Source organism: Bison bison, unplaced genomic scaffold, assembly GCF_000754665.1.
Source record: "Bison bison bison isolate TAMUID 2011002044 unplaced genomic scaffold, Bison_UMD1.0 scf7180017864373, whole genome shotgun sequence".
Classification (NCBI taxonomy): Eukaryota; Metazoa; Chordata; class Mammalia; order Artiodactyla; family Bovidae; genus Bison; species Bison bison.
In genome coordinates, this window is record NW_011494945.1 from 8,102,502 (window position 1) to 8,114,045 (window position 11,544).

Below are 11,544 nucleotides of genomic sequence, written 5' to 3' on the forward strand. Positions count from 1 at the left end.
CGACTCCAAAAACCCACCCTCTTGAGGGTCAAGAATCGCCGCTTTTTTCTAGTTCCCGCAAGTTCCTCATCTGTCCCTGGCTTGTTCCCCGCGCCACCTCCGGACACCCTCAAGTCCCTGAAACCCTCAGACTCAAACTATGAGCCTTCGGCAGCTGCTTTTGCGCTTGCCCCGTTATCTTGGGGCCTCGGGTCCCCTGCGTGGCCCCCTCGACACCATCTCTTCGGTGATCTCCTGTCGTGGTCAGTCCTCCAGGTCCCCGGCCCAGTGGAACCAAGTGGTGTCAGAGGCGGAGAAGATCGTGGGCTACCCCACGTCCTTCATGAGCCTCCGTTGCCTGCTGAGCGACGAGCTCTGCAACATCGCTATGCAGGTGCGGAAGCTGGTGGGGACTCAGCACCCTCTGCTTACCACAGTCAGGTGAGCTACACCTTCGCCCTGACACACTCTCACCCACTCTAGTCCTTTTTCCTGGCCGATACACTTTTCCTGCCTCTCTCAGACTGCCTGTTTATTTCTTTTTATTCCTTAATTTCCTCAGCCATCCTAGACATTCGGTGTTGTGTCTTAGTCCACTCACCTTAACATACTTTTATTAATATTTGCGATGCAAGAATGAGAACACGTGCGATTTTCGCATTTTTGCTTCATGGCTATTGAAGGTGAAGTTGCCTCGGTGATTTGTGGAAACATCGAGTAGGGATATGGGTTTGAGTCACTTCCTAGAAATAGTCTTTTAAACGTGGGATAGTTTTATTTTCGGTTCTGCATTATTCAGGAAGTCACCTCTAGAAAGAATGGGTTGGGGGGAGATAGGCCAAAAGTTCGGCAGTCATTTGCAACTTTTGTCTCAGGCTTGAAGTAGGAATTTATCCAGTCAGTATTCATTTTCCCTTGGGATTTTTATCACTTTATGCTGGACTGCTACTGTGAAACCTGCTTTTAGGACTTTAAGGACCACAGCTTTGGGTTCCATTTTAAAAAACCCCACCTTTATATTAACAATTGCAAACACATAGAAAAGTTGCAGGAATAAAATTAATAACATACTTTAATTATATTCACCTATTATACACACACACACACACACACACACTATTCATGTATATGTAAATAAAATATATATACATACACATGTTTTTCCTGAATCGTTTGTGGTACATTTCATATGTCATTCCTTTACCCCTAAGTACGTCATTGTGTATTTCTTAAGCATAGGAATATTCTTTACATAACTCTAGTACAATAAGCAACTTACTTGTCCCCTAGGGAACATTTGGCAGTGTATGGAAATGTTACAACTGGGCTGTGCTGCTGGTGTTTAATAGGTAAGAGGCCAGAGATGCTGTTAAACACCCTGCAGTGCCCAGGGCAACTCCCTACCGTGAAGAATTAGGTACACTAAAATGTCAGTAGTACCATTGTGGAGAAATCTTGGACAAAATTATCATTTTTCTTAAAGAAAAAGCACAAACTTTTGAAATAATTGGAGGTTCACATGCAGTTGGAAGAAATACTATAGAGAGGTCCAATGTATCCTTTGCAGTTTTGTCCCACAAGCAGGATGTTGACACTGATACATTTCCATCACTACAAGGATCTCTCATATTGCTCTTTTATAGCTACCCTTACTTCCCTTTCTCTTGCTTTAATTTTTTATGAGACATCTGCTATTTCTTTGTTACTATAAAAGTTACCAAATAGCAATACCAAATAGCAGTAGTAGAGAGATTTTATTTCTTGGGCATCATTCCCAGTTATCAGGAATGTCATTTTATGAGTAGGTTAAACTTGTTTTGAAGCTGAAATGTTAATTCTCCAGAGATTCTAGATGGTACACACTCAGAACACACGGCATGTATCTTTTAAAGCTTAATAGTGAGAGGAATGAGCTTACCACCCAGTTGAAGAAATATAACTTTTATCAATCCTGTTGAAGCTATCTCTATTCACTGGTTTATCTCCCTGATCCCCACTGAACTGAATTTTGTGTTTATTTTTCCTTTTTAAAGTTGCATGAGTGTTTTCTTAAATAGTAATGTGTCTAATAATGCTCATTTTTAAAATTTACAAATATTGTAGTTTATTGCATGTAGTCCTTTGTGACTTGCTTTTTAAATTTGTCATTGTTTCTAAGATTTATCCCTGTTGTGTTAACTATACTTTGTTAGTTTTTCACTGATGTGTGAGATTCTACTGTGTAAATACCATAGTCTTCTTTTGATCAGCATTTGTGTTGTTTGCAGTTTGTGGTGTTATGAAAAGTACTGCTGTGAATATCCTGAACATGTCTTCTGGTGTACTTGTCTTGAGAGAATAAAGGCGGGTATACACATGGTCAGCTTTAGGAGATAATAACAAATTGTTTTCCAAAGTCGTTATACCAGTTTACATTCTTACTAGCAGTGTCTGACAGAGAAGGCAATGGCACCCCACTCCAGTACTCTTGCCTGGAAAATCCCATGGATGGAGGAGCCTGGAAGGCTGCAGTCCATGGGGTCGCTGAGGGTCGGACCCGACTGAGTGACTTCTCTTTCACTTTTCACTTTCATGCATTGGAGAAGGAAATGGCAATCCACTCCAGTGTTCTTGCCTGGAGAATCCCAGGGATGGGGGAGCCTAGTGGGTTGCCGTCTATGGGGTCGCACAGAGTTGGACACGACTGAAGCGACTTAGCAGCAGCAGCAGCAGCAGTGTCTGAGTTCAAGTTACTCTGTGTTCTCACAATACATGAACCATGAAATGTCTTATTTTTTGCCAATCAAATAGTGGGTTTCTCTGTATGTGATGGGAATATGGTAGTGTTAGCAGTGGAGGATGTGGTAGTACAGTGAGCCCTCCAGATCTGTGAGTTCACAACCACACCCTGAACCAATTGTAGGTTCAATATTCAGTGGGGATGTTTCAGAAAGTCCCCCTGAAACAAAACTTGAGTTTGCTGTGCACCAGGAACTATTTTTATAGCACTAATATTGTATATACAACCATTTACATAGAATTGGCATTGTAAGTAATCTAGAGATGATTTAAAGTATAGGGGAAGATGTACCTTGGATTATACACAGATACTGTGAGGGACTTGAGAATCCTCAGATTTTGATATCCATGGGAGTTCCTGAATCTAATCCCCTTGGACTACATATTACATTGTGCATATGCATATTGTAGTGTCTATAATAAAGCATTGACATGAAAAGGGCAGAACTAGAAAAAGCCTTAGAAATGTGCATATTCTGAGAATTGCAGTTCATCTACTTGTCAGAGTATCAATTGGGGTCTTAGAGAAGACTCCTTCTGAGACCACCAGAGACACTCTAGATGAAAGCTTGTAAGACTAATGGCTCTGAAACTTTCCTGATTGTAGCCTCCCTGCCTGCCTGTCCCTGATCTAATACAGTGAAAGAACTGGAGAAAGTTTCAGCAAAGCCATAGTAACATATGTGGATTACTTTATTTTGTAAGAAAAGGAGGAGTTAATCTGTATATAGTTTTGTTACATGTTTAAATTCTTTAAACAGTCTAAACTCACAGGCAGTTAGTGAACAAAAACCTTTTGGGGAGGTGATCCTGTATACACCTATTTCAGCAAAGAAGCAAGCATTTGATCCATAGGGTAGGCAGATTGTGGTTATTGTAAATTATAGCTAAAAACATGGATTAAGTAGCTATATTGTTTCACATGCTGCACCTTACTTTGTTGAAATCTTGTTGGCAAAGCATTGATAATTAAGACAGAGAGTATCTCAGTATGCTAGCCAAAGGACACAAAGACCCCATATAGTTAATATAGATAAGACCATAAAAAATTGGGTTTGGTAAATTCTTTTACTTAGTTCCGTTTTACATTTTGAGATTCCATTATTTACTTATATTGATATTCTGATCCCTTGGGTCATTTTACTTTTTGGGTAGATAAACACAGTGTATTAGGGATGAATCATATCTGATGGCCCTAAAATTTAGATGTACAGTGACATTTTTTGGCAAACAAGAGGAGAAAAGAAGGAAATCACCATAATTCATTATTCACTACCTTCTCTTTCTTTACCTAAGCTATCTCATTAATAAGAAGGGAAAGAGCCTAGAACTTACTTTTGTAACAGTTTAATTGAGAAGTGAGATTAAATTTAAAATCTTAAGATTTGGTGAGATAATGATCATATTGCTAACAATAGTGTAGCAATTAATTTTTTTACTCTTGTTCTTCTAGATGTTCTAGTATCTCTGTGTTGTAAGTTCCAATTAGATAAATAATCCTCAGTTCAATGTTTATTAAAGCTTGTGGAGGAGTATAAAGAACTCTATAACATGGACCATGTCCTTTGAGAATAGGCATTGTGTTGGACACAAGTATATTTACAGATATCTAACAGAAGGAGATAAATGACTTGTGACTAGTGAGTAGTAGAGATATATTAGCTATTACATTTAGAGATACTAAAGTGACCTGGCGAAAGATAAACACTGTATGATATTAATTATATATCGAATAAAAAAATAATCTAGTGAATATAACAGCAACAGCAACACCAACAACAAAAACAGATTCACAGATATAGAGAACAAACTAGTGGTTACTGGTAGGGAGAGGGAAGTGGGGAGGGGCCAGAAAGGAGTAGGGGATTAAGAGGTATAAACTACTGGGTATAAATTAAATGAGCTACAAGAATATATTGTATAGCACTAGGAATATACCTAGTATTTTTATAATAATTATGAATAATTATGAATTATTTTTATAATAATTTAAAAATTATGATTCACTTTGTTGTACACCTGAAATGTATACCATTGTACATTAACTGTCCCTCAATAACAAACATAAAAAATAAAGTGGCCTAGAATAGTAGAGAATCTTTCATGAAGAAATTGGGGTGTGATGAGAATAGATGGATGAAAACTACATGTGTAGTCTTTTTAGGATGGTGGTAATTTATTACAGTTTTTTTCTTCTTGATTCTTTTCATTTTCCTTTCTTCTCCAGGCTGACATACTTCTTCTATAGGCATAGTGAGTGAGTGAGTGAAAGTCGATCATTCGTGTCCGACTCTGCAACCCCACAGACTATACAATCCATGGGATTCTTCAGCGAGGACCTTAAAAGCAACAATAAGCAGTGTGATAAAGTGAACAGTATTAATAGAGCTATAATAGCTAAAGCAATATTGAAGAAAATAAAAAGAAAATGGAAGGAGTCATTCTACCTAATGTTAAGTCTAAGATATATATATAACTTCATTGATTAACACACTGTGGTATTGGCAGAGGAATAGATAGATCATTGAAATAGAATAGGAAACTCAGAAATAGATCAACACAAATATACCAAAGTTGATTTTTGACAAAGATGCAAAAGCAGTTTGATGGAGGGAGAATAGTCTTTTCAATAAATGGTGCTGGAACAATTTGGACATTATATAGGCAAGAAAGTAAACCTTGACCTAAACTTCACACCATGTTAAAAAAAAAAAAGAATCTACGTTAAATGGAATTAAATGTGAAATGTAAAACTATCAAATAAAACTTAAGAAAACATAGGAGGGGATATTTGGAATGTGGACTCGGTAAACAGTTTTTAGATGTGAAACAAAAAATGCAGTTCATTAAAGAAAAAAAGATCAATGATTGGATTTCATCAAAATTGAAAACTTTGTTCTGTGGAAAGACCTTGTTAATAGGTTCAAAAGATTAGCCACAGGGAGAAAACATTTGTAAATCACTTACCTGAAGGACTTGCATCCAGAATATATAAAGATCACTCTGAACTCAGTGGTAAGAAAACAGTTAGAAAATGGGCACAAAGCCTATAAAAACAGAAAATGAGTATATGAAAAGTTGTTGAACAATATTAGCCATTAGAAAAATGTGTGTTAAAACCATGATGAGATACCATTGCATACCTATTAGAATGACTAAAAAATACAATATGAAATCTTGGTGAAGATGCAGAGAAACTAGATTTCTCATACATTGCTGATTGTCATTGTTGTTCAGTCATTCAGTTCAGTCACTAAGTCGTGTCCAACTCTTTTTGACCTCTTTGTAGCACGCCAGGCTTCCCAGTCCATCACCAACTCCAGGAGCTTGCTCAAACTCACGTCCATTGAGTTGGTGATGCCATCCAACCATCTCATCCTCTGTTTCCTTCTCTTCCGTCCTTCAGTCTTTCCCAGCATCAGGGTCTTTTCTGATGAGTCAGATCATTGCGTCAGGTGGCCAAACTATTGGCGTTTCAGCTTCAGCATCAGTCCTTCCAACGAATATTCAGGACTGATTTCCTTTAGGATTGACTCGTTGGACCTCCTTGCGGTCCACAGGACTCTCAAGAGTCTCCTCCAACACCACAGTTCAAAAGCATCAATTCTTCGGCGCTTAGCTTTCTTTATAGTCCAACTCTCATATCCATACATGACTACTGGAAAAACCATAGCTTTGATTAGACGGACCTTTGTTGGCAACATAATGTCTCTGCTTTTTAATATGCTGTCTAGGTTGGTCATAACTTTTCTTCCAAGGAGCAAACATCTTTTAATTCCGTGGCTGCAGTCACCATCTGCAGTGATTTTGGAGCCCAAAAAAGTAAAGTCTGTCACTGTTTTCACTGTTTCCCCATCTATTTGCCATGAAGTGATGGGACCAGATGCCATGATATTAGTTTTTTGAATGTTGAGCTTTAAGCCAATTTTTTCACTCTCCTCTTTCACTTTCATCCAGAGGCTCTTTAGTTCGTCTTCACTTTCTGCCGTAAGGGTGGTGTCATCTGCATATGTGAGGTTATTGATATTTCTCCCGGCAATCTTGATTCCAGCTTGTGCTTCATCCAGCCCAGCAGTTCGCATAATGTACTCTGCATGTAAGTTAAATAAGCAGGGTGACAGTATACAGCCTTGATGTACTCCTTTGCCAATTTGGAACCAGTCTGTTGTTCCATGTCCAGTTCTAACTGTTGCTTCTTGACCTGCATACAGATTTCTCAGGAGGCAGGTCAGATGGTCTGGAATTCCCATCTCTTGAAGAATTTTCCACAGTTTGTTGTGATCCAAAGGCAAGTGCAAGTCAAAGCGTTTGGCGTAGTCAATAAAGCAGAAATAGATGTTTTTCTGGAACTTGCTTGCTTTTTCAATGATCCAACGGATGTTGGCAATTTGATCTCTGGTTCCTCTGCATTTTCTAAATCCAGCTTGAACATCTGGAAGTTCTTGGTTCACGTACTGTTGAAGCCTGACTTGGAGAATTTTGAGCTAACGTGTGAGATGAGTGCAATTGTGTGATAGTTTGAACATTGTTTGGCATTACCTTTCTTTGGGATTGGAATGAAAACTGACCTTTTCCAGTGCTGTGGCCACTGCTGAGTTTTCCAAATTTGCTGGCATATTCAATGCAGCGCTTTAACAGCATCATCTTTTAGGACTTGAAATAGCTCAGCTGAAATAGTTGAAATAGAAACTTGAAATAGTTTAGTCGCTCAGTCATGTCCAGGTCTTTGCGACCCCATGGACTGCAGCATGCCAGGCTTCCCTGTCCTTCATCATCTCCTGGAGTTTGCTCAAACTCATGTTGAGTCAGTGATACCATCCAACCATCTCATCCTCTGTCACCCTCTTCTCCTCCTGCCTTCAGTCTTTTGCATCATCAGAGTGAAAAGTGAAAGTCAGTCAGTTGTGTCTGACTCTTTGTGACCCATGGACTATATAGGCCATGGAATTCTCTAGGCCAGAATACTGAAGTGGATCAAACCCAGGCCTCCGGCATTGCAGGTGGATTCTTTACCAGCTGAGTCACAAGGGAAGCCAAAAATACTGCAGTGGGTAGCCTATCCCTTCTCCAGCAAATCTTCCCGACCCAGGAATTGAACCAGGATCTCCTGCATTGCAGGCAGATTCTTTACCAAATGAGCTATCAGGGAAGCCTTTTCCAGCATCAGGGTCTTTTCCAGTGAGTCAATTCTTCACATCAGGTGGCCAAAGTATTGGAGCTTCAGCTTCAGCATTGGTCCTTCCAGTGAATATTCAAGGTTGATTTCCTTTAGGATTGACTGGTTTGATCTCCTTGCAGTCCAAGGGACTCTCAAGAGTCTTCTCTAGCACCATAGTTTGAACATTGCTGATGGGAATGTAAAAATGTTACAGCCACTCTGGAATACCTGACCTGCTTCTTGAGAAACCTGTATTTAGGTCAGGAAGCAACAATTAGAACTGGACACGGAACAACAGACTGGTTCCAAATAGGAAAAGGAGTACATCAAGGCTGTATACTGTCACCCTGCTTATTTAACTTCTATGCAGAGTACATCATGAGAAACGCTGGGCTATAAGAAGCACAAGCTGGAATCAAGACTGCCGGGAGAAATAACAATAACCTCAGATATGCAGATGACACCACCCTTACGGCAGAAAGTGAAGAAGAACTAAAGAGCCTCTTGATGAAAGTGAAAGAGTAGAGTGAAAAAATTAACTTAAAGCTCAACATTCAAAAAACTAATATCATGGCATCTGGTCCCATCACTTCATGGCATATAGATGGGCAAACAGTGAAAACAGTCGCTGATTTTATTTTTTGGGGGTCCAAAATATCTGCAGATGGTGATTGCAGCCATGAAATTAAAAGATGCTTACTCCTTGGAAGGAAAGTTATGACCAACCTAGAGAGCATATTTAAAAAGCAGAGACATTACATTGCCAACAAAGGTCCATCTAGTCAAGGCTATGGTTTGTCCAGTAGTGATGTATGTATGTGAGATTCGGACTATAAAGAAAGCTGAGCACTGAGGAATTGATGCTTTTGAACTGCGGTGTTGGAGAAGACCCTTGAGAGTCCCTTGGACTGCAAGGAGATCCAACCAGTCCATCCTAAAGGAGATCAATCCTGGGCGTTCATTGGAAGGACTGATATTGAAGCTGAAACCAATACTTTGGCCAACTGATGTGGAGAGCTGACTCATTTGAAAAGACCCTGAGAGAGATTGAGGGCAGGAGTAGAAGGGGACGACAGAGGATGAGGTGGTTGGATGGCATCACCAACTCAACGGACGTGAGTTTGGGTAAACTTCCAGAGTGGGTGATGGAGAGGGAGGTCTGGCATGCTGCGGTTCATGGGGTCACAAAGAGTCGGACATGACTGAGTGACTGGACTGAACTGACTCTGGAATACAGTGTGGCAGTTTTTTATTAAACATACACATAACATACAACCCAGCAATCACAATTGAGCATTTATTCCAGAGAAATAAAAACTCATATCAAAACCTATACAGGAATGGTTATAGCAACCTTATTTGTGACAGCTAAGAACTGGAAACAACTCATACCTCACTGAATGGTGAAATGCTGAACAAACTGTGGTGCATCCATACAGTGGAATAGTTTTTGTTTAGTTGCTAAGTTGTTTCCAACTCTTTGTGACCCCATGGACTGTAGCCCTCCAGACTCCTCTGTTCATGGGATTTCCCAGGTAAGAATACTGGTTAGGTTGCAGTTTCCTTCTCCAGAGAATCTTCCTGACCCAGAGATGGAACCCGGGTCTCCTGCATTGCAGGTGGATTTTTTTAACCACTGAGCCACCTGGGAAGCCCTAAAACTCTATATGGTGGTGGTGTTCAGTTGCTAGATCACATCCAGCTCTTTGTGACCCCATGATCTGCAGCATACCAGTCTCCTCTGTCCTTTACCATCTTCCAGAGTTTGCCCAAATTCAGCGTCCATTGAGTTGATGATGCTATCTAACCATCTCATCCTTTGCCACCCTCTCCTCCTTTTGCCTTCAGTCTTTCCCATCATCAGGGTCTTTTCCAGTGAGTAGGCTCTTTTCATCAGGTGGTGGAAGTATGTTATTTTTTTATTTTGTTTTATTTATTTATTTTTGGCTGCACAGGATCTTTGTTGCTGTTGTAGGCTTTTTCTAGTTGTGTTGTGCAGAGTCTACTCTAGTTGCAGTTAGCACATAGGCTTCTCATTGCGGTGGCTTCTCCTTTTGTAAAACACATGCTCTAGGGTGTGCAGGTTTCAGTAGTTGTGGTGCATGGCTCAGTGGTTGTGGCTCACAGGCTTAGTGGAATCTTTCTGTACCATGGATTGAACCCATGTTCCCTACATTGGCAGGCAGATTCTTTACCACTGGACTACCAGAAAAGTCCCAGTGTTAATTTTTAGTTTTGGTATTATCCTACAGTTGTGTATTGAAGGAAGCTGGGTCAAAGATACATAAGGACTTTATATCCACAAGTTCCACATATACGTGGATTCAGCCAACCATGGATCAAGAATATTTTGGGGAAAAAATTCCAGAAATTTCCAGAAAACAAAACTTGAATTTGCTAAGCCAGGCAACTTTTGATATAACATACATTGTATCTACTACTATTTGCATAATATTTACATGGTATTAGGTATTGTAAGTAATCTGGAGATGATTTAATGTAAACTAGAGGATGTGCATAGGTTATATGTAACTACTACACCATTTTATAGCAACACAAATTTTGGGGTCGTGTAACCAATCCCTCTCTGGATACCTAGTGAAGACTGTACTATTTTTATGTCTTTCTGTGAGTCTATAATTATTTTGTTATGTTGAAAAGCTAAAGAAAAAAAAAATCACCTCTAACAGAGAGAATGAATGGATGGATGGATGGACGAACAAATGAACAAACAGTAAGTAACCTGCAGGACAGGAAGCTTACATGTATGTTTTAGTTTCATCTCTGTCAGTAGGTGTCAACAGTGTGACCTTAAGTAAGTTATTCTATCTCTGGGCTTTAATTTCCTAAGTAATGAAATAAGAAGTTTGACTAAATGATTTCCAAAGGTGTTGCCAATTCTGCCTAGTAGAAATTGGTATTGTAACTGAGCATGGTAGCTAAGGGAGCTGTTGTCACTTCTCAGACAGGTAATGATGAGTAGATTGAATGCAGTATATAATACAAATTTATCATCCTTTTCCTACTGTTTAAAAATCCTGAAAAGTCAGGGAAAAAAACATTTTCTTGGAAAGAATGAAATACTTAGGAATATATCTACCTAAAGAAACTAAAGACCTATATATAGAAAACTATAAAACACTGGTGAAAGAAATCAAAGAGGACACTAATGGAGAAATATACCATGTTCATGGATCGGAAGAATCAATATAGTGAAAATGAGTATACTACCCAAGGCAATCTATAGATTCAATGCAATCCCTATCAAGCTACCAATGGTATTTTTCACAGAGCTAGAACAAATAATTTCACAATTTGTATGGAAATACAAAAAACCTCGAATAGCCAAAGCAATCTTGAGAAAGAAGAATGGAACTGGAGGAATCAACCTGCCTGACTTCAGGCTCTACTACAAAGCCACAGTCATCAAGACAGTATGACAGAGACAGAAATATAGATCAATGGAACAAAATAGAAAGCCCAGAGATAAACCCATGCACCTACGGACACCTTATCTTTGACAAACGAGGCAAGAATATACAATGGAGAAAAGACAATCTCTTTAACAAGTGGTGCTGGGAAAACTGGTCAACCACTTGTAAAAGAATGAAACTAGAACACTTTGTAAC

The 11,544-nt window shown here is 39.3% G+C and overlaps 1 protein-coding gene across 1 annotated transcript in view; it reads left to right on the plus strand.

The window, feature by feature from the left end:
- The first annotated feature begins 6 nt into the window (after positions 1 to 6).
- PDSS2 (prenyl (decaprenyl) diphosphate synthase, subunit 2) overlaps positions 7 to 11,544 on the plus strand; it is a 268,981-nt gene continuing 257,443 nt past the window's right edge. Inside the window, exon 1 of the mRNA XM_010856657.1 lies at positions 7 to 420. Coding sequence (XP_010854959.1) covers positions 140 to 420 — 281 coding nt within the window. The 5' untranslated portion in view covers positions 7 to 139. The remainder of the gene's footprint in view (positions 421 to 11,544) is intronic.